The 19,860-nt window shown below is 57.7% G+C and overlaps 8 protein-coding genes across 8 annotated transcripts; 3 read left to right on the top strand and 5 right to left on the bottom strand.

Annotated features, from left to right (window-relative positions):
* Positions 1 to 109: 109 nt before the first annotated feature.
* F5144DRAFT_486119 (uncharacterized protein) lies at positions 110 to 1,096 on the top strand (the record flags this gene model as incomplete). The annotated part of the gene is made up of 1 exon (XM_066785531.1): positions 110 to 1,096. One exon carries the CDS (start codon positions 110 to 112, stop codon positions 1,094 to 1,096), a length of 987 nt encoding a protein of 328 aa, XP_066644755.1.
* Positions 1,097 to 1,497: 401 nt separating this feature from the next.
* On the top strand, positions 1,498 to 3,772 carry F5144DRAFT_530115 (uncharacterized protein). The gene is made up of 3 exons (XM_066786913.1): positions 1,498 to 2,064; positions 2,125 to 3,071; positions 3,148 to 3,772. Exons 1-3 carry the CDS (start codon positions 1,966 to 1,968, stop codon positions 3,410 to 3,412), a joined length of 1,311 nt encoding a protein of 436 aa, XP_066644754.1. The 5' UTR covers positions 1,498 to 1,965; the 3' UTR covers positions 3,413 to 3,772.
* F5144DRAFT_567597 (uncharacterized protein) lies at positions 3,773 to 4,331 on the bottom strand. Its single transcript, XM_066788601.1, has one exon. The coding sequence runs from the start codon at positions 4,127 to 4,129 to the stop codon at positions 3,926 to 3,928; it is 204 nt and encodes a 67-aa protein (XP_066644753.1). The 5' UTR covers positions 4,130 to 4,331; the 3' UTR covers positions 3,773 to 3,925.
* A 225-nt stretch (positions 4,332 to 4,556) lies between these two features.
* On the bottom strand, positions 4,557 to 5,003 carry F5144DRAFT_487464 (Yippee/Mis18; the record flags this gene model as incomplete). Its single annotated transcript, XM_066785610.1, has 2 exons — positions 4,557 to 4,790; positions 4,905 to 5,003. 2 exons carry the CDS (start codon positions 5,001 to 5,003, stop codon positions 4,557 to 4,559), a joined length of 333 nt encoding a protein of 110 aa, XP_066644752.1.
* Positions 5,004 to 5,788: 785 nt separating this feature from the next.
* F5144DRAFT_567593 (uncharacterized protein) lies at positions 5,789 to 6,160 on the bottom strand. The gene has a single exon (XM_066788600.1). It carries the CDS (start codon positions 6,044 to 6,046, stop codon positions 5,798 to 5,800), a length of 249 nt encoding a protein of 82 aa, XP_066644751.1. The 5' UTR covers positions 6,047 to 6,160; the 3' UTR covers positions 5,789 to 5,797.
* Positions 6,127 to 8,105, bottom strand: F5144DRAFT_180857 (ferric reductase like transmembrane component-domain-containing protein). The gene is made up of 2 exons (XM_066782720.1): positions 7,289 to 8,105; positions 6,127 to 7,233 (listed from the first exon to the last, which is right to left on the bottom strand). Exons 1-2 carry the CDS (start codon positions 8,003 to 8,005, stop codon positions 6,166 to 6,168), a joined length of 1,785 nt encoding a protein of 594 aa, XP_066644750.1. The 5' UTR covers positions 8,006 to 8,105; the 3' UTR covers positions 6,127 to 6,165.
* A 3,412-nt stretch (positions 8,106 to 11,517) lies between these two features.
* On the bottom strand, positions 11,518 to 14,504 carry F5144DRAFT_619779 (uncharacterized protein; the record flags this gene model as incomplete). The annotated part of the gene is made up of 2 exons (XM_066791987.1): positions 14,090 to 14,504; positions 11,518 to 14,043 (listed from the first exon to the last, which is right to left on the bottom strand). Exons 1-2 carry the CDS (start codon positions 14,123 to 14,125, stop codon positions 11,518 to 11,520), a joined length of 2,562 nt encoding a protein of 853 aa, XP_066644749.1. The 5' UTR covers positions 14,126 to 14,504.
* Positions 14,505 to 15,270: 766 nt separating this feature from the next.
* F5144DRAFT_485374 (clustered mitochondria-domain-containing protein) lies at positions 15,271 to 19,288 on the top strand (the record flags this gene model as incomplete). The annotated part of the gene is made up of 3 exons (XM_066785495.1): positions 15,271 to 15,436; positions 15,501 to 15,559; positions 15,608 to 19,288. The coding sequence occupies 3 exons, from the start codon at positions 15,271 to 15,273 to the stop codon at positions 19,286 to 19,288; spliced, it is 3,906 nt and encodes a 1,301-aa protein (XP_066644748.1).
* Positions 19,289 to 19,860: the final 572 nt, after the last annotated feature.

The following is a 19,860-nucleotide window of genomic DNA, read 5'->3' as shown; positions in this document are numbered from 1 at the left end:
CACATTTTTGACGAACGACCTCGCCTCCTCGATCTGTCCTGGACATACGCACTTTGACGGGCGAGCACTCTCACCCGTACCGTCGCCCCAGGCGACACCAAGAGACGGGATGCCGCCATCCGTAGACCATGGCGAGAACCGGCCGCTGAACCTAGGAGAACCACGGACGTCAGACCTGGGCGCCACCCCCGTCACGTCGTCAGAAGAAGCGACCCTCGCCCGGCCAGAACTGACGGAGCCGTTCGAGAATGGCTACCACTTCCCGCCCAAATACCCCTTCAAAGAAGCCACCCAGCACGGGCTCAAGGCCTTCTGGGGCTTCTTCACCACGCCCATGGGCTTCTTCTGGACCATCTACGGGCTCAACGTGGTGGCGTGGGGCGGCATGATCTTCCTGCTGCTCTGCAACGCCTCGCCCGCCATGTGCTACCCCTCGTGCGACGACATCGACTCGCCGCGCCGCAAGTGGATCGAGTGGGACGCCCAGATCCTCACGGGGCTCTTCTGCGTCACGGCCTTCGGCCTCGCCCCCTGGCGCTTCCGCGACCTGTACTATCTGCTCCAGTACCGCGTCCTGGGGAAACCTGAAGGCCTCCGCCGCCTGGCCGGTATTCACAACAGCTGGTTCCGGTTGCCCGGGACGCAGGACCTGCCCGTGGATGTCGGGCCCGGCAACGTCACGCCCGACGTCCCCCCGAGCTGCGTGCCCATCCCAGAGAAGAGCATGGCGCGCGCGCCGCTGACCGGCACGCGGGCGCCCGCGACCAGGATGTGGAAGGTGGAGTTTGTGATCTGGTCCATGGTGCTGAACACGTTCGCGCAGTGCGGCCTCTGCGGCATCATGTGGGGCATGAACAGGTACGACCGGCCGAGCTGGGCCACCGGGTTCCTGGTGGGGATTGGCATGGTGATCGCCATGGTGGGTGGTTGGGTCCAGTTCAAGGAAGGGCAGAGGGTCAAGAGCATCGAGGGTGTGCCGCTGACCGAGAGGGATCGGGAGAGGCTGGCGCGGGATAAGGGGTTGGGTATCCCGCACTACAACAACCTTAAGGACAAGAAGCCGAAGGAAAAGAATAAGGGGGACCCTGAGAAGTAGGGTTTCTGGGGGTTCATCATCGGAAGAACAGGAGTTGGTTTTATATGTTGATTTTGCAAAAACACGATACCCGTTATGATGGATGGCGTTGGGAACAAGCGAGCATACACGGCAGAGGCTACTGGTGATAGTTAATGGTTAGTTAGCGTTGAGAGCATTGGGTTTATCGTTAGATTTATCATCATTGCATTGTTGTATTCGTAATCAAGGCATGAACCCATTTGACATTTTTCTTAGTGCTCCTCACCTCCATCTGCAAGTTGACGATCTCGATGCCCAGCTGCATATTGTTTGTCACACCTTGTCCATCGAGGTTCTCGTTGGGTGCGGAGCTGCAAGGCCACCGAAGCCTGGGGTCCAGACCCACCAAATGGGTGCTCTTTGTTGGCCACGCTTGCCACGGCACATGGGGCAGCCTGTCGGGGTCCATGCTCCGCCTACCTATCTTCCAACCCGCGGCAGCCTATCACTCAGCAGGGCGACGGGCTGCGGGCTCCAGGGTCCACCACCGGGCAGCGTCATGCGGTCTCGTTATCTGAGGCGCCCAGCCTTTCCATTCCACACACACAAGGCCCGAACCGGAGGCATCACCTGCCTTGGGCTCCCGTCATTCCCTTCACCAACTTCAACAAGAAAGGGACGCCCCGTCCCTCTATTCAACACCAGATCGAGGCATTCGGCGACTGGACAAAGTTTGATACTTGTTCGTCCCGAGGCCTAGCACGCTCTGGTTCAATCCCGTCGACCCGGTGTCTTTATCCAGGCACCTCAACCCCCTCCCTGCCGCTCCTTCCGACAACCCTTCCATCGTATCGTATCCCATCTTCTAGGTTCCTGTTGTTGAGGTGTCGCTCTCTGCAACCGCAACAATGGCGACAACAATCATCCCCGCGCGGGCTATCATCCCGTTCTTGGTGGCCATGATGCTATTTACGGGCGTCTGCAACACGCTCCTGACCAAGTATCAGGTATGTCTCAGGCCTCTCTGCGCATCTCCTACCCACTCTTACTAACCCTACTGTCACCAGGACAACCTCTGCGTCCGCGACTGCGACAACCCAGACCCCAAGAAGCGCAAGCACTTCGAGCAGCCGGTAATCCAGACCCTACAAATGTTCGTCGGCGAGATGGGATGCTGGCTCGTCGTCGGCCTGATCTCACTCTACCGGCGCTACCTCAAGCCCACTACCACAGCCGCCTCTGCCAGCTACCAGCCCATCGCGACCATCGACAACGACGACACCACCGGGCGCCCGCGCGATGCCGACGACAACGCCAGCATCCGCTCGACCACGCCACTCAACCCCTCCCCCAACGACGGGAGCGATCTCAACGACTGCGGCGCCCCCAAGCCGCACGACTGCCCCTCCGTCCTCCGCGGCTGGCGCGTGACGCTGCTGGCCCTCCCCGCCATCTGCGACATCCTGGGCACCACCCTCATGAACGCGGGCCTGCTGCTGGTGGCGGCCTCCATCTACCAGATGACGCGCGGCGCGCTGGTGCTCTTCGTCGGTGTGTTCAGCGTGGTCTTCCTGCGCCGCCACCTGCACCTGTTCCAGTGGCTGTCGCTAGTGGGCGTGATGACGGGCGTGGGCATTGTCGGGTTGGCCGGCGCCATCCAGCCGGATAAGAAGCATGCGGATGTGGGGCTGGAGCCGGAGGAGGTCAATGCCGATGCCGTGCGGGTGATTGTGGGTGTGTTGATGATTGCAGGCGCACAGATCTTTACGGCGACGCAGTTTGTGCTGGAGGAGTGGATCCTCGAGAGGTCGGCGATCGAGCCGCTGCGCGTGGTGGGCTGGGAGGGCGTGTTTGGCTTCAGCGTGACGCTGTTGAGCATGGTGGTGCTGCACGCGGCGGTGGGCAGGACCGAGGCCGGCCGGCTGGGGCCGTTTGATATGGTGGAGGGCTGGCGGCAGTTCTGGGAGAACAAGGGCGTGTTTGTGTCAAGTGTCATGATCATGATCAGCATCGGGTGAGTTTTCTTTTTTTCTGTTTCCATCCTACCTACAAAAATACAGTCTGCTAACCTCTCCCTCCCCTCAACCCAGCGGCTTCAACTTCTTCGGCCTGTCCGTCACGCGCAGCGTCAGCGCCACGGCGCGCTCCACCATCGACACGTGCCGCACCCTCTTCATCTGGATGGTCTCGCTCGGCCTCGGCTGGGAGACGTTCAAGTGGCTGCAGGTGCTCGGCTTCGCCCTGCTCGTCTACTTCACCTTCCTCTTCAACGGCGTCGTCCAGCCGCCCTTCGCCTTCCTCCGCGTCCGCGAGGTCGAGGAGCTGCTGCCGGAGGAGCCGATTGAGCATAACTAGGGGGTGGGGGAGTTGAGTGGGTGAGTGAGTGGGGGTTGTTTATATAGGGTTGACTGGCTCGCATGGTACGTTAGCAGAGAGCCAGTCTGAGGGAGCTGATGGTGTAGATATCACATCGGCGGCGTTTGGATCGTATCGTGTCACAGGCAGTGGGTATAGGGTTGGTAGGGCGCATGGTACATGGTATCATCAACATCATCGGAAAGGCGCAGAGACCGGACAGGATATGCATATTTCGTTTCATTCAATTTGGCACAGCTAGGGGAACGTCTCAGATAACTAGCGGAGTAAGGGCGTAAGGACAGATTTGCTCACTACACTAAACCAAATCATATCGCAAGCAACCGATTATAGTGAGATTGGCATATTTGAAAGTGATATTATTGGGAGCCCTCATGCGAGACTCTGTTCAGTGAACTTGATGCTACTTATGTACCCAAGATGGGTGTGTGTTTTCGGCTTGGGCGGTGAGACTGAATTGCTGCTGGACTCTAGGTTTCCGTGATGCTTGGTTCATGACAATAGCCCCGGCAGACCCGTCCCCCATTCTGAAAATGTAATGTAATGATCGAAATAAAAACCGACGACGCCAAACCCCATTCCCCAACCGCGTACCCTTAACTGCAGTGATGCCCCGGTGTCTCCGTCCGTGAGTATGAGTAAAGAAAAGAAAAAAGGAAGCACGACGAAAGGGAAGTAAACCCCAATCCCAGCCATCCAACCATAACCCCTCTTGTATGCGATGCGTGTGCCTTGTGTGCCGACCGCCGGTCCCAGGATCAACAACTAACTTCCCTCCTACCCTTCTTCCGCCATCCCACTATGCTCCACCCGGGTCAGCATTATCCTCACCATCATCTTCCGCCCACACCGGCCGCGCTGGCACCGGCCGCACTGGCACCGGCCGCACTGGCACCGGGGCCTGCAGCACCACCCCCGTCGGCGGCGGCCGGTCTGGTATCGGCCGTGGTGGCACCGGCACAACCGGCACAACCGGCACCACCGATTGCTCCGACACCTCCGGCACCTCCGGCACCACCGGTAGCCCCGACACCTCCGGCACCTCCGGCACCACCGGCAGCCCCGACCGCTCCGGCCGCGCGCGCACGGGGGCCATGGGTGCGGCCGGCTCCTCAGGCCCCTCCTAGCTAACCGTGCAGAGCAGCTCGGCCTCGAGGATGAACTTGCCCTCCTTGTACTTCTCGCTGGCCTCGTAGGCCTTGTCGTACTTCCACCCGACCACCTCGCTGCAGACGCGGCAGGAGATGTCGCGCACCACGTGCCGCCCCGTCGTCATGTTGCGCTCGGAAGGCTCGCCGGTCTCGATGTTGACGACGCTGTTGAAGAGGTAGGCTTTGCCGTGTTGGCCGCGGAAGTTCTAGGGAGGGGGAGGAGGGGGTTAGTGTGTGGTTTCTTTTGGTTGGGGTGTGGTTGGGGGACCCGAGGATAGTGGGAGGGGGAAGGGAGGGCAGGGCAGGGGGTGTGTGCGTACCCGGCTGACGATGTCGTCATGGTTGGCGAGGTGGGTTTTGCAGCCCTTACAGCCGTAGACGCGGTTGCTGTCGAGGTAGGTGTTGTATGCTAGGCCCATGGTTGCTGTGTGCCTGCGTTTGTTTCTTTAAGAATGTGTGTGTATGTTTGTTGGGAAGGCCCAGGGATTGGGAGAGGTTGCGCCCTTCGCTGTTTGCGGACAATATGCAAGATATGTCTATGTCCTGTTTGTTTATCCTAATTATCAGTCGACTCTATTCAAATGAGTATGAGCTTGAATATTCGACGGCGGATGCAGTGGATGGCCCAGGTCGATTGATGCCTTGTGATCGGGTGCGGGGCACGTCGTGGCAGACGGTGTTGTGGCGGGCAAGGACGAGCTCACGGGAGGAAGCGGCACTGTGCGGAATGTTTCCCTCTAAAATCCGAATTCGGGTGTATGGAAGCCGAGGTGACCAGATCTAGGGGCCCGTTGGAAGAGGAAACCCGAGATAGAGGCAGAGCGAGGCAAGGAGAGCAGAGTGACGATGACAATCAAGGAAGGGAAGGTGCAGATAAGGAGCACGCACGGGGTGGTAATACCGCAACCAACAGTGGAAATGTGAATCTCTTTCTTAGCTTGGAAAAATATGGGATGTAATGGTAAGAAGGTGTGGCTTTTTAAGAAAGCCTGACCGTGGAGTTTGTTAGATGGCAGTTCTGGTGGTCATTGAATCCTAAGCCTAGGACTTGCTGGAGTTAATCAGGAGCAACCTGGGGGCGACGTCAAGTGCCAGCGGAAGTGGGGTGGGTAGGTAGTGGATGTAATCTGGGTGGGGCTGACAGCTCAAGCAGGGGTACCGCAGCCATCCAAGAACACCGCAATTACAAAGTACACAGTAAACCGTTCGGATGTCAAGAATCAACACTGCTAGAGCGACCAAAGAGATAGGGACATGCACTTCGGATAAAAGGCAGTTTCAATGACCAACATGCTGAACTCGAATGAAAAATATATACCAATCCGCTAAATGATACACCGCGGCAAGGAAAACAATGTACAAGAAGATCGTCTCGCCGCTCCAGCGCAAACGCCGCCGCCATGACCCAAGAAAGACAGACAGACAACAGACAGAGAAGATAGCAAAGCTCATCCAAGCCCATGCCCGAGATCTACGCCGTCTATCAAACCAGCCTCATCCGTTTCCCTCCACTTTCCCCTTCCTTCCCCCCCTTCCTCCCCCCCTCCCTTCCCTTCCCTTCCCTTCACCACGTCCCTCTCTCTACCACGAAAACGCCTCCTCCACAAAGTCCAAATTCCCACCATACTGCCTGTTGCGCACCGCCCTACGCACCTCATCACTCAGCGCGCCCGGCCCACACACCGACACCGCCATCGTACCGACCTGGCTCTCCATCTCATGACCCAACAAGGTATCAATGTTGGGGCGTCCGGGGAACATCTGGACGGTGGAGCTCGGCGAGTGGATCTCCTTGGTGGAGCGGGGCCGGCTGACGAAGAGCATGACGCGCAGGATCTCGCGGCGGCGCTCCATGCCCAGGATCTCGGTCATCCAGGGGCGGATCCACTCGAGGTGCTCGGGCGACTGGATCGTCCAGACCATGATGACTTTCCGGGTGGCCACGGTGCCGTTGTTGAAGCCGGCCACGAGGTCGCGCACGTGCGGCACCGCCTGCGTGATGCCCACGCCGCCCGCGAAGAGCATGACCGTGCCGTACGAGTGCAGCCGGCTGGAGCCGCGGTAGGGGCCCTCGACGAGGCAGCGCGTGACCATCTTGCCGTCGGGCCGGGCCGAGGCCTGGTTGTAGAGGGAGCCCGTGAAGCCGGTGCGGCCGCGGATGATGAAGGAGAGCGTGGTCTTGCCGGCGCCGAGGATGTCCTGGCGGCGGACGGGGAGCTTCTCCTCGTCGGCGAGGTGGTGGTCGGACTCCTCGCTCCAGGCGACCGTGAAGGGGTGCGACTGCCAGAAGCTGACCGTCGGCATGTACAGGTAGGCGTGCTGGCCCGGCTTGAAGGCCCACGGCCGCGCCATGGTGACGGTGACGCGGCAGGCGCCGCCGGGGAGCGCTTCGACGAGCGTCTTGGTGCCGCCCGCGCCGATGTTGCGGTAGCCGATGCGGATCAGGCGCGCAAGCCGGTCGAAGACCCAGAGCGCGACAACCGCGTAGAGGTACTTGAGCTGCGGGAGCTTCTTGAGGTCGAGGTGGTACCAGAGGCCGATGATGGAGAGGATCGCGAGCGCGATGTGGAATAGCTTGAAAGTCTCGTAGTAGGCGTGGCGGAAGATGCTCGCTGCCTGGATGCCGATGACGACGAACGCGCAGGTTGCCTGTGGGTGGTTAGCAAAGTTCAATGGGGCTACCAGGAAATAAGAGGGTACACACGATGAATCCCCACATCATGTAGGGGACGCGGAAGACGGTCTGGAAGGCGCCGTCCCAGCCGCTCGCTGAGGCGGAGCTGATGAGGAAGGCCAAAGTGTGGGCAAGGGCCTCCAGGATCACGATGCGGCCCAGCCAACGGTGGAGCAGGTTGAAGGTGTCGAAAGACATGCCGAGGAGGGTGATGAGCGGGTTGTTCCTGCCCGCCATCAGGAAAAGAGGGATCATGTTCATCACGGCGAGGTAGCCGGTACGGTTCCTCACAAGCCCGGCAACCTCCCTGAACTCCCCCGAGTAGTCGATGGTCATGACGCAAAACGCCACATTGGTCGCGAAGTAGCCGAGCAGGAAGACGAGTTGCATCCGCGTGGGAAGGGTCCCGACGTTGAGGGCCGAGCTGAGCTGAAACTCGCGGTTGTGCCGCTTGCTGAGAATCGGCGCGTATTGCACGTTCCTCTTGAACCACGAGTACCTCTCGGAGCCCTCGGCGAAATAGCGCTGCCTGTCGTTGTAGAGGCACGTCACTGTCCGGACATACCTGATCAGGAGCATGGTAAGTCTCCAGGAGAGAAGGACGACCGAGATCGAGCCCAAAACAACGAGCAGGTAGTTGGACAACATCTCGTTGACAACATCTGCTTCTGTCGACCCATGGCTTCCTTTGCCTCCGCCTCCGCCGCCGTGTCCGCCTGCGGCCGCTGTGGTTGTTGGGGCAGCCATAACGGTTGCTGTGTCGCCCTTCTGATCACTCTTTCAGCTTCTCCTAAAACCGTTCCTCCTAACACTAGTGCGAGCCGACTGCCTTTTGAATACTGGTCGTCGAAGAGTCGATATCCTTGGGGATGGTGTGTATGTGTATGTGTGTGGTCGTGTCGTCGACGCTATCAAAGCGTTCAAATGTCGGTCTAAATTCTGAATGAATGAAAAGGTTGAAATCGAAATGGTTCCCAACGCCCGCCGAGTCCTGCAAGGAGAGCTGGGTAGCTGTGTTTTTTTGGCTGTTTTCCGGTGGTACGCCGGGTCGCGTGGGGTCTGTCACAAGAGATTCCCTGAAAGTAGAGGCAAGTGACCTTTGTGTTGTCGAGTTTCCGGCTTCACCTGACCATGTCGCTATTCTTTTGTTTTCGTAGAGAATGTGTTGTCGGTTTCCTTGAAGGTGGCCGAGCAAGAAGTGAAATATGGCGGGAGCGTCCAGCGGCAAGTCGTCAAGTCGGGGGGGGAGTGTGTGTTGTGTGTGTGTGTATCGTGAACTAGTCACGGTCGATGTGGTCACTACCTCAAAGTGGCCCCGATTGTTGATGACACAAACAGTGACACTCTGCGCGCAGAGTATAAAGGAGAGTCGTACCGAAAATGAAGAATGAACGAATCGTCAAAATCCCCAAAATAGGCCAGCCAGGGAGGGAACTTGTTCAAAAGAATGGTTCCGTGGACACGGAGGGACGATCTGACCCAAGGATCAGGGCTTGTAATGCGGATGAAGGGGCTGGTCAATTTGGCCGAACCCCTCTCTCTCCCTGTAACCTCGTAACGTAAGGTTCCACAGAGGTCAGGTGTGGTAATTTACATGCCAAGCAGGGTTATTTTCAGATGGCCCCCGCAGCCGAGCCATTCACAGCCGTGCGTTCCGGTAAACTGGGCAAGTAATTTCAATGCCCGTTTTACAAGGTCGTCTGGTTTGTACGCGTCACATCCCTGATTTCTCCAGCAATTGATCGGGTCAACCTCCCAAAACTCTCTCACGGAGGCACACTCGCACACCAGGCGAACCACTGCTTGTCTCGATCTCAAACCTGGCACTTTGTGGCGCTCCATAGATGGTTGGGGAGTGCCGCGCGGTGAAAACGGACGCGTGGGCTGTTTGAGAGGTTTCCAAAGAACGGCAAGTGCAGCCGTCATGCAAGTGCCGTCAGAAGGAAGACCTGGCAAAAGCGACTCGCCGTGTGGGCCGAATCCCGGGTTGCCATTCACCATGCCACGAATGCCCGCTGGAAAGTTTGGATGGAAGCAAGCGGATCAACACCCAACTTCCCAAACCAGTCGAAACCCCGTTCGCGACGCCCAATGCCCCACATCGTCGAAGCTGATTGCCAAGCGCCCAGCATCTTGAGCTCTCGATTGGCCAAGCCCTGAAACTGCGCTTTGGGCTTTGCTGCCAGGGGCACACACACTTCTGCATGAACAAGCACTGACAAGCACGTTCCTCAGCCACTCAAAACTCCATCTCGATGAGGCGAGCGGGACTTTCTCGGTCGACATTTGCGGTCCTCTCGGCGGCCGCCCGATTGAGATAATCTACCGCCAGGTTCTCGGAGAACCCCGCGGAGGCCTGGGTTTTCCAAGTTTGCCACTAGGGGCACACAAGGGAAGGGTTTCTCGACCTGCATCAGGAAAGGAGAGACGCAAAGACGCTTCTATGTTTGTCTGGTTTGTCTGCGCATAGCAATACTGTACACAGTATGCAGTGAGATGAGAAACCCCTGGCGATGTGCGATGCATCGTCACATCTCTCGTCATCCCATCTCTCCGAATAGTCCTCCATCCTGATCTGTGCCACATCAATGCAATGAATGGCCCAGACCTTTACCAAGTCGTTACCAAGCGGTCGGCAAACGGGCTTGGGGGTGGAATCCCCCCTTTCCCCACTCGAGCAATTAATACGGCACAGCGGCTCACGGCAGCTGATGAGATGAAGGTAACGGAGGACTGTAGCATTACATGGTATTTGGTATTGCTGTGCCGAGATGCAGCGAAGGCTTAAAATATGGATACACGACAACTTGTGACTACGAATAGTCGACAGTTATTCGGTGGGCTCGAGGCGTAACTCTCTCGCTCTCGACAACTCTAGAGCCGCCGTCAACAACCGTTTTCACTACCGCCTGACAGAAGCGCGCGGCGATCGACGCCGAGACTTGAAGCAGATCTCCCGCCAGATCACGTTTGGTGTTTCAACTGAGAGCTGACGAACACAGCTTGTGTGGGGTCTCAGCGGTCAAAAGAAAAGAAAACGAGAAGGGTGACGACAGCGGGTTTGTCCCCCGCGGTCCCAAGCGATCCATCTTGAAACATACCCCCGCCGAGCTCCGACGACCTGCATCCACCATCACACCAGTCATCGGGAGAGAAGCCGTTGCGGAGTGCGATCGACGTTGTCGAGGCGTCGTCCCGTCGCCGCCCACAACCCGCTAGCCGCTATCTCACTGTCCACAAAGCCCAGCGCTTGGCCAAGTATGGACTTGTAGGTCTAAGTTTCCGTCACCGCCTTGCGACTAGCCGTGACGACGAGGATAGCTGCATCTTTTATTTTGGTTCCTTTCCTTTTCCGTGCTCCTTGCTTTTCTTTTCATTCAAGCCATATGCCGATAATAAGGATCCCCACACGAAAAAAGTAAAAATAAAAAAGCGGACTGACAAGTGAGAGAAACGCTTCTCAAACACAAACGAAATTTGTTAAGCCAACCCACACACCAGTTCCCACACTCCATACGAAGTGGTTTCCAGAAGAAAATATGGGACATCTCGCCCCGAAATATCCAAGTAAAGCAGGGTATTGCTGCCGAGGGCATGTGGGAATGCCAATACCTCTTGCATGGTGTTGTGAACCGAGGCTCCAAGATGTTCCGCCAGAGGGGATTCTATCGGCAAAACCTGCCCGAGAAGCAGCACGAATCGATTAAAAATTAGTCCAAGTCGTTTCAGATCTTGTTACATTACCGAGGGGTCCCGTTTGAGCCTCATACAGATGATAATAATGGCGTCATTCAGAGACCTTGACACAACCTCGTAGAACATATCCGTGGGGCATCTGGAGGGGGACAGATACATGTCAAGACATGGTGTCTGCCTCTAACAAGACAACAAACCCGTGATGCTGAAGTATCACTGCACCTCGTGCCTCGTTCGTCTACCTATGACATAACCACACATTATATTCTAACGATTTCCTCCTATGACACATACACAACCCCCGTAACTTAAACTGAAGGCAGACCAACGCCTCTAACCTTCCCCGCCCTGTGTTCCTGATCCGCATGTACATGACTCTACCGCAATTATCATACCCAGTAAACCAAACAAAGGTCTTAGCAGCCCCTTAAGAACAGAAGAAACGAAAACACAGGTAAACTTCCAACCAAAGCCACATGGTATCATGCCGAAGTAAACACCACACAACCCAATCCAACCTCCAACCAAACAGCCACCCCCCCTCTATCCACCACATCACCCCCTCAAAGAATACTCAACTCATCATCACTCCCCTCCCCCTCCTCCCCACCAACCCCCCACCCCTCCGACCTCCGCCTCTGCCCAGCCCGAACAGGCTGCAAATACACCAACGACGCCCTCGCCACCCTCTTCCTCACCACCACCGCCGCCGCCGCAGTAGCCACAGTAGTACCCGCAGCCACACCACCACCACCAGCAGTAGCCTGTGGGCGGAACCGTGCGGGCTTCTTCCTCCTGAGCCAGTTACTCCCACTCCCACCCCCCCCTTCCCCCTCCTTCTTCTCGTCGCCGTTGTCAAACGCCAGCTCATCACCTGTGCGCGACAAGGGGCGCGTGAGCAAGAGGCGGCGCGGGCGAGCGGCGAGGAAGCCTCCTGCGGGGGTGGGGAGTGCGGGACGGGGCGGGGGGAGCATCTTGCCGGCATTGGCGTTGGTGTCGTTGTGGTTGTTGGTGTCGTCGGGATGTGGGCGGGGTGCGTTCAGGTGTGAGTCTGAGCCGGGGTCTGAGGCCGAGTCTGGGTCTGGTTCTGTTTCCAAGTTGGAGGCTGACGCAGACACAAGTGATGTTTCTGTGTTGGGCGATGGCGCGGCGTCCTCGTGGTCTGTTTCAGACATGGAAACTGATCGGTCGGTTTCGTCGCCTTCGGGTGACGATACGGGGTCGGCGTTGACGTCGACGTCGACGTCGACATCGTCCTCGTCAGCTTCCATGTCTGATTCTGGTTCCGACGCGTCATCCTCTGTGTCCCCGTCGACCGCCTCATCCTCGCTCAGTGCCACCCCGCTCGACCTCAACCGCCTCCCGCCACCAGCCGGACGGACCTCCGTCCCCGGCGTAGCAGCAACCCACTCGCTGATCCCATCGTCCCAACGCACCCCCGAGAACGACGCCACCTTCCCCTTCCCCTTCTGCTCAACCCCCACCAAACCACCCCCCCTCCCCGGGGTAACACACCCCCCGGCCCCAATCTGCACCTGCACCTCCACCTCCGCCTGCCTCGACCTCAACAACCCCTCCGCAACCTCCAAATCCCTCAAATCCCCCGTATTCTCCGCCAGACGAAACGCGCCATCAACTCGCATGTTGGCGAGCGCGCCGGGCGGGAGGGCCAGCGCCTCCAGGCGGCCGCAGAACTGCGCCAGATAGAAGTGCGGCGGCAGGCCGGTGCCGCGGCTGCAGTGCCAGGCCATGGCGCTCATGAGCGCGGTGGTGGCGTCGTACTGCAGGAGGAGGGCCGGGTTGCCGCGGCAGGTCTGCACGTTCTTCCAGGCGGCTTCGATGGCTGGTGCGGAGGGGGGATGGGAAGAAGGGGGGGAGGAGGTGGAGAGGAAGGCGCAGAGGGCGAGGATGTAGGTGCCGAGTTTGCGGGAGGGGGTTTTGCGGGTTTTGAGGTTTGTTGAGCAAGCTGTTGTGATGTTTGTTATTCTGCGGCGGAGGGTGGCGGCGCGGGTGGCTGAGGCGGTCTCGGGGGTTTGGATGCATCCCTCCACGCCGAGGAGGATGACAGACCCGAGGGCAGCGATGGCGCTAATCAGAGTGGTTTGTGATTTTCCACGGAGCCGTGTTTGCGGTACGCCACGCGGCTTCCTGGGCGAGGCAAGGGTGCAAAGCAGCTCGAGGGTGACGACGATGAAGTCTAGGGTGTTCTGGCAAGGCTTCATGTGGGTGATGTGGCGAACTGTTGCGGGCCACAGAGCGATAAAGCTCTTGTTCAAGATCCAGCTAGCTGGGAGCAAGTCGTCGGCAAGGAGTTTGGCTAATATTCTGGGTAAGGTAGAAGTCCCTGAAGGATCACAGCTCCTGAGCGTCCTGAGCGGTTGAAGGGCGGGAGAAGCGAAGAGGTCTTCGTCGGCGGAGGAGGGCTTCGGGTACTGGCGGATTACGAAGGTGTCGATGAGCCCAGTGAATTCCGTTGGTGGCATGTACTCGAGGCACAACCGTATGAGCAGACCTGTCACCGGATCTTCCAGCAAATCTTCAGTTGCGGCATCTTGGATCATTTCAACGGCATGAGCCCGCAGAAGCAAACATAGGTGGTTCCACCCATCCACCGCGCCGAGCGATTCCAGCTCCGAATAGATTTCGAATGACACTCCGGCGCCTCGAACGCCCGATTTCGTGCCGTTTTCCTCGGACTCCTGCCTCTCCCATTCTTCGAGCCCTGCAATGTAGGCCGGAACCTTCCGGAGGCACATGGCTAATAGTGACTTGGGGCCAGCGGCCTGATTCCTCCTGGGCGAGGTAACCCTTAACAAGGCGTCGAAAGCCTTGAAAACAGATCCATAGAGTCCGTGTCTCTCGGAATCCGTAATGGACCGGAAACTAGCCAACTCGGCCTCGAAGGCGCATTTCGTCTTGCAGCCATTCTTGGAGTGAGTGCACCGGCCGTTTGCCGAGGGAAGTTCCGGCTGAATTGGTTCATCTCGAGCCTGGGCTGGTGAAGAGAGTTGGTGGTTCCTGACGCGGCGGAGAAAAGGGGTAGGCAACACGACATCCTGAGGCGCTTTGTTATCGGGCTGGCGGCGCTGCTTTTGCACGTTTCGCTGTGGTGTGCATAAGAGATCGCTAGATGACCTTCTGCGAGATGTTTTTCTGGAATACTTGCGACATGCTTTTTTATCATTGTATTCTGAGTCGGAACCTGGATAACTTCGCTTGCCCAACACGGTCCTTCGTGATTTCGGAGCTTGACCCGGGGCTGCTGAACTTTGAATCAATACTCTCCGCTCTTTCTCTTTTCTGAGAGCCGCAATATGGGCAATAAGAGGCCGTAAGAGCCGATGACAACGCGTGGCTGTCCAGGGTTGCGACGGTTCTGAAACTGTTGTTGTTGTGTTGATGTTTTGTTTGGCGTGGACGCGATGTTGGCCCTCCATGGGATGCGCCTCTTACTATTAATTAGAGGGGGGTTAAATGGCAAACAAGAATGCGAATAGTAGCAAATGTTAATCAATGTTGCGTTTTTGATGAAAGCATTGTTGTTGACTCGATTCCATTTTTGGATTAGATTTGCCGAACGTCAACAAACCCTGGTCAATGACCTTGAGTCCCGCCAAGCATCCTTCCGACAGGCCGAACCGCCATCGAACTTTTGGAAGCCCAGTGTTATCCATGACCATCAATTTAGGTAGACAGAGAAAGCAAGACAACCTTCAGGATAGAACCACTGTTCCCAAAGAGACGCGAGATCTGTTTTCTTTCTTTCTTTTTTTCTTCTTCTTCTTCATTCTTTCCTTTTTACGTTCTTTTTTTCTCTCTCTCTTTTCCCTCATATTTTTTCGAGGCATGAAAACCGAGATCGCCGAAGGCCCGAGGGTTGGGACCTGAGGGGTTGGAGGGGTAGGTTGCTCGGAGCGTTGGCTCCAGTGCCGGCTACTTCTCGCCATTTGGCCGGCACGAGCCGGCCAAAAAAAAAGTTGTTAAAAATTCTCGAATAAACACCCAACGGCTTTTCAGTAAACCACTTCCACCCCGGTGCCTGGCAGCGTATTTGGACGTTTTTAATTTCCAATTGGGGCCATTTCTACCGTCTATTCGTTTGTTTCAGCACTCTCTTGCGCAACGCATTTCTTTTTGCTTCGCAGGTCTGCACCGTTGGCTGGCCCTCGATCTGTAATTACCTGACTTTGATATTCGCCCCGACATTGCTCACAAGAATACTACGATATCACCCCGGAAATTAGAATTCAAGATGGCCGACACACCGTCCAACAACGCCGCCGCTCCGACCAGTATGTCCAATATGCTTGTCCAGCATGGACCCCTCCTTTTATCCATGCACCCACAAACTGCCGGCTCTGACTAACACAACCTCTTTGCTACCAGACAACCCCGAATCTGAAGTTCCTGCCGTGCAGGACACGCCCGCCGAGGACCCGGCAGAAACACATCCAACCGAAGAGGATGTTGAGCAGCCTGATGGTGCGTGTGCAAAACGGCCCGGCCTACACAGCTATAGTGGTCATTATCTAACGTTGTTGACTAGACGCCCCCTTCCTCGTGAAGATCGTCTTGCCCCACGACGCCCAGCCGTTGGAGCTCCCCGTATGTTGACAAATTGGGATATCCTAGAACAGTTCTAAAATGCCACAGGTGTCCCCGCTGGAGCAAATCCACGAGATTCGGCAATCCGTCATCGAGCATCCGGTCGCCGTGCAATACTCGTGCTTCCACCTCGAACATAACGGGCAACGAATCAATGATTTTGTCCAGGTCTCGGACGTGGAGGGCCTCGCCGCTGACTCCGAGTTGCATGTCGTTGAGGATCCCTACACTGAAAAGGAGGCGAGGATTCATTTTATTCGCATCAGAGAGCTGATTGGCGCCGCGGGGGACCGTACCGACACGGCCCAGGGCATTCTCGCTGGTACTTCGATCCACGACGATGTCGTGGCTGCCGCCGCTGAGGAGGCCGAGAAGGAGGTCCAGCCCTACGATTTTACTACGACCCCCGAACTCTCCGTTCTCCTTCCCAAAGAGACACCGCCTGCGCCTAAGACCGTTAAGTTGATCACACTGTCGTCGTGGAACCCACCACCGGCCCAGTGGAGGCAAAAAGGTCACCTTCTCTACCTCGCTATCACCACGAACGAGGGCGAGCAACACCATGTGACCGGGCATGCCGGGGGGTTCTTCATCAACAATTCGAACAAGGACAAGTTCAACCCCACACCACGGACCGATGCCAAGGGCGCCTCGGCTCACTCTCTCTTTACCCTCCTCGACAAGATTTCGACCTCGTTCGCGAAGTCGTTTGCCGAGCTCCAGCAATCCGCAAACACCAAGGAACCTTTGGCGACATTTCAGATCGGCAACACGGTCCCCTCAGCCCCCTGGATTGTGCCAGCGGCCACCTCGCCGCTGTGTGCTCACATCTCCGATCCGACAAGACCCCAGGAAACATTCCTGCTGGGCGGTGCCGAGAACACGGATTCTCTAAGAGACTGGAACGAGGAGTTCCAATCCGCCAAGGAGCTCCCCAGGGACTCGATTCAGGACCGTGTTTTCCGGGAACGGCTGCTCGCCAAGCTCTATGCCGACTACAACGATGCTGCTGCTCGCGGTGCGGTGTTGGTTGCCCGTGGCGAGGTTGCGCCGCTCAACCCAACTGAAGGCCGGGATGCCCAGATTTTCGTTTATAACAACGTCTTTTTCTCCTTTGGCGCTGACGGTGTCGGTACCTTCACCAGCGAGGGTGGCGACGAGGCTGCCCGCGTGGCTACCGGGAAGGACGTCCATGGTGTCAAGCTCGTGAACCAGCTCGACATCGACGGTCTGTACACCCCCGGCACAGTCGTCGTGGACTATATGGGCAAGCGCATTGTCGGCCAGAGCATCGTCCCCGGCATTTTCAAGCAGCCTGAGCCTGGTGAGAACCAGATCCACTACGGCGCGGTTGATGGCAAGGACATTGTTGCTGCTGATGAGAGCTTTGCGCCTTCGTTCGAGAAGCTCGCGCAAGCGCTGCGCGTCAAGAAGCACGCCGTGTGGGACAAGGACAACAAACGGTTCGACCTTGAGGCTAGCGTCGAGATGAAGGGCCTCCTTGGCACTGACGGTCGCAAGTACGTCCTGGATTTGTACCGCATCACCCCGCTGGACATCACTTGGATGGAGGAGAACAGCCCTGAGGGCGCCGAGTACCCCCATCGTATGACCGTCCTGCGCCCTGAGCTAGTAGAGGCCTTGGGCAAGCAGAAGGCTCGCGACTTCGTCAACGCCGAGTTGCAAAAGCGTGCGGCCTCGAAGAAGCAGGACGTAATTGAGGAGCCCAAGGAGGAAAAGCCGGAGGAGAAGACCGAGGAGAAGGCCGAGGAGGCCGAGGAGAAGAGCGAAGAAGGCAAGGCCGAGGGCGAGGAGGCCGACGCAAGCGAGGAGAAGGGCGAGGAGAAGAAGGAGGAAGAAGAAAAGACGGAGAACGAGCGGATCGACATGTCGAACTTCAAGTTCGCCCTGAACCCCGACACCTTTAGCGGCCAGAACCCTCAGACCGACGAGGAAAAGGAGGAAATGGCCAAGGACGAGCAGGAGGTTCGCGATGCCTGCACCTACCTCCGTGATACTGTCATTCCCGCCCTTATCCGGGATCTGAACGAGTCCGACATCAGCTTCCCGATGGATGGCCGCTCGCTCACCTCCCTTCTGCACCGCCGCGGTATCAACCTGCGGTACCTGGGCAAGCTGGCGTCGCTGAGCGAAAACACTCGCCTGGAGTGCTTCCGTGATGTCTGCGTCCGCGAGATGATCGCGAGATCGTTCAAGCACGTCGCTGCTAAATACCTCAAGACGCTGCCTCTGCCGCTTACTTCGTCTTGCTTTTCGCACCTCTTCAACTGCTTGCTGGGCACAGAGTTGAACCCCAAGCCGGTGGCCGAGATCGACGAGGCGTACCGTTCGCTTTTCGACGAGGCTGATCTCGCATTCGAGAAGGTTACGCCTGAGGGTCTGAGAGAAGAAGTCCAGAGCGAGGCTGCTCGCAGGTTTCGATTTGTCCTGCCGGATAACTGGTGGAGCCAGGTTAGGCATCTGCAGCTACTCCGTGAGATTTCCCTGAAGCTCGGCCTCCAGATCCAGATCAAGAAGTTCCGCTTCACTCAGTCCGCTGAGCCTGAGCCTGCGCCGCAGACCAACGGCCAGCCACAGGCCGAGCCTGCGGCAAAGAAGAAGAACAAGAAGAAGTCTCGCGATGGGTCGCCTTCTACCACAGCGTCGCCCGTTGTTGCGCCGCACACTTTCAGCCCTGATGACTTTGTCAATATCGTGCCCATCATCAAGGACTCGTGCCCGCGCAGCGCGCTGGCCGAGGAGGCACTGGAGGCTGGCCGCCTGTCCATCTACCAGAACCAGCGGAAGCTCGGCGAGGACCTCCTCCTCGAGTCGCTGTCTTTGCACGAACAGATCTACGGCCTTGTTCACCCCGAGGTTGCTCAAATGTACCACACGCTTTCTCAGCTGTACTTCCAGCTCGACCAGAAGGACGCTGCGGTGGAGCTGGCCAAGAAGGCCGCTATCGTCGCCGAGCGGACCGTCGGCCTCGATTCGGCCGAAACGGTGCTCAACTACCTCAACCTGAGCCTTTTTCTCCACCAGCGCGGCGACAGCAAGCTCGCCCTCGGCTACGCCAAGCATGCGCTTGACATCTGGAAGGTCATCTACGGCCCGGATCACCCGGACACCATTACCACCATCAACAACTACGCCGTCATGCTGCAGAGCCTCAAGGCGTACCACGAGTCCCGCCGCTGGTTTGAGGAGTCCCTCCGCGTCTGTGAGAAGGTCTTCGGCCGCCAGTCTATCAACTCGGCAACGCTCCTTTTCCAGCTCGCGCAGGCCCTCGCCCTCGATCAGGACTCTAAGGCGGCCGTCGACCGCATGCGCGAGAGCTACAACATCTTCCGCGCCTCCCTCGGGCCCGAAGATAAGAACACCAAGGAGGCCGAGCACTGGCTGGAGCAGCTCACGCACAACGCCGTCTCCATCGCCAAGCAAGCCAAGGACCTCCAGGCGCGCCGCGCCCGCGCCGGGTACCGGTTTGCCTCGCGCGGTGTCAGCGTCGGGGTTGGCGCGACGGGCGCTACTGGCGCGGCGGCGACTGAGTTCGCTGGCAAGCCGACGCCGCCGCCGTCCATGGACGGCCGCACCATCGACGAGCTCGTGCGGTACATTGAAGGCACGGACAAGAAGAAGTCTGGCGGCGGTGGTGCCGGCGGCAAGAAGCGTGCCGGGCGCGGGAACCCCAAGAGGAGGGGCGGCGCTACTGGCGGGAGCGCTTAAGTGGTTGTCGGCTGGCCAAGTGCCCTGCCGTGTTGATTCCATAGACCCGGCCGGACACGTCTGGGTGCGTGGGGCGTGGTGCATTTCTTGAACGCATGGTATCCTCGAAGAGGTTATGGGTGTGCGTGTGCTTGTCTCTCCGAATATGTAAATATAGGTCTGGTTAGGTGGGGCGGCGGCATTGGAAACACAAAAAATATGTGAGGTGGATTGGGACGGACGGTGGTGGAGGTGGTAGAGGTGGGCGGGCGGCTTAGCATTTGCCGTTGTGTGTTTTCATTTTCATCACGGGGCGTGGATAAGGGGCGGACAAAAGCAAAAAAGCCGGGGCGGTGTCTCATTTCTTCTTACCTTATCATCATCACGGCTTTGCTAGATAGAAACCTGGGGCTGTTGACAAGTTGTGGGCGGATGGTTGGTGGTGGGTGGGCAAAAGGCAATAGGTGGAGGGAGGAATTTGGTGGTTTGTTGCTGTTGCTGTTGCTGTTACTGTTTGTTGCATGGGGCGACGGTGGTTGGCCGTTGGCGATTTAATGGAACACATCTTCACTCTACAATCTTTCTGTTGTTTC

The sequence above is a fragment of the Chaetomium tenue genome, assembly GCF_020726465.1.
Source record: "Chaetomium tenue strain MPI-SDFR-AT-0079 chromosome Unknown F5144scaffold_3, whole genome shotgun sequence".
NCBI lineage: Eukaryota > Fungi > Ascomycota > Sordariomycetes > Sordariales > Chaetomiaceae > Chaetomium > Chaetomium tenue.
Note: the sequence above shows the minus strand (reverse complement) of the source record. Positions and strands in the feature narration are given on the sequence as shown.

Bases quoted from the DNA above. Each gene is read 5' to 3' on its own strand.
- F5144DRAFT_530115 (XM_066786913.1), top strand. From the start codon at position 1,966: ATGGCGACAACAATCATCCCCGCGCGGGCTATCATCCCGTTCTTGGTG. The intron at 2,065-2,124 runs GTATGTCTCAGG...TACTGTCACCAG, and splicing joins CGCTCCTGACCAAGTATCAG to GACAACCTCTGCGTCCGCGA. The intron at 3,072-3,147 runs GTGAGTTTTCTT...CCCTCAACCCAG, and splicing joins ATGATCATGATCAGCATCGG to CGGCTTCAACTTCTTCGGCC.
- F5144DRAFT_567597 (XM_066788601.1), bottom strand. From the start codon at position 4,129: ATGGCTGGGATTGGGGTTTACTTCCCTTTCGTCGTGCTTCCTTTTTTC.
- F5144DRAFT_567593 (XM_066788600.1), bottom strand. From the start codon at position 6,046: ATGGGCTTGGATGAGCTTTGCTATCTTCTCTGTCTGTTGTCTGTCTGT.
- F5144DRAFT_180857 (XM_066782720.1), bottom strand. From the start codon at position 8,005: ATGGCTGCCCCAACAACCACAGCGGCCGCAGGCGGACACGGCGGCGGA. The intron at 7,234-7,288 runs GTGTGTACCCTC...AACCACCCACAG, and splicing joins ACATGATGTGGGGATTCATC to GCAACCTGCGCGTTCGTCGT.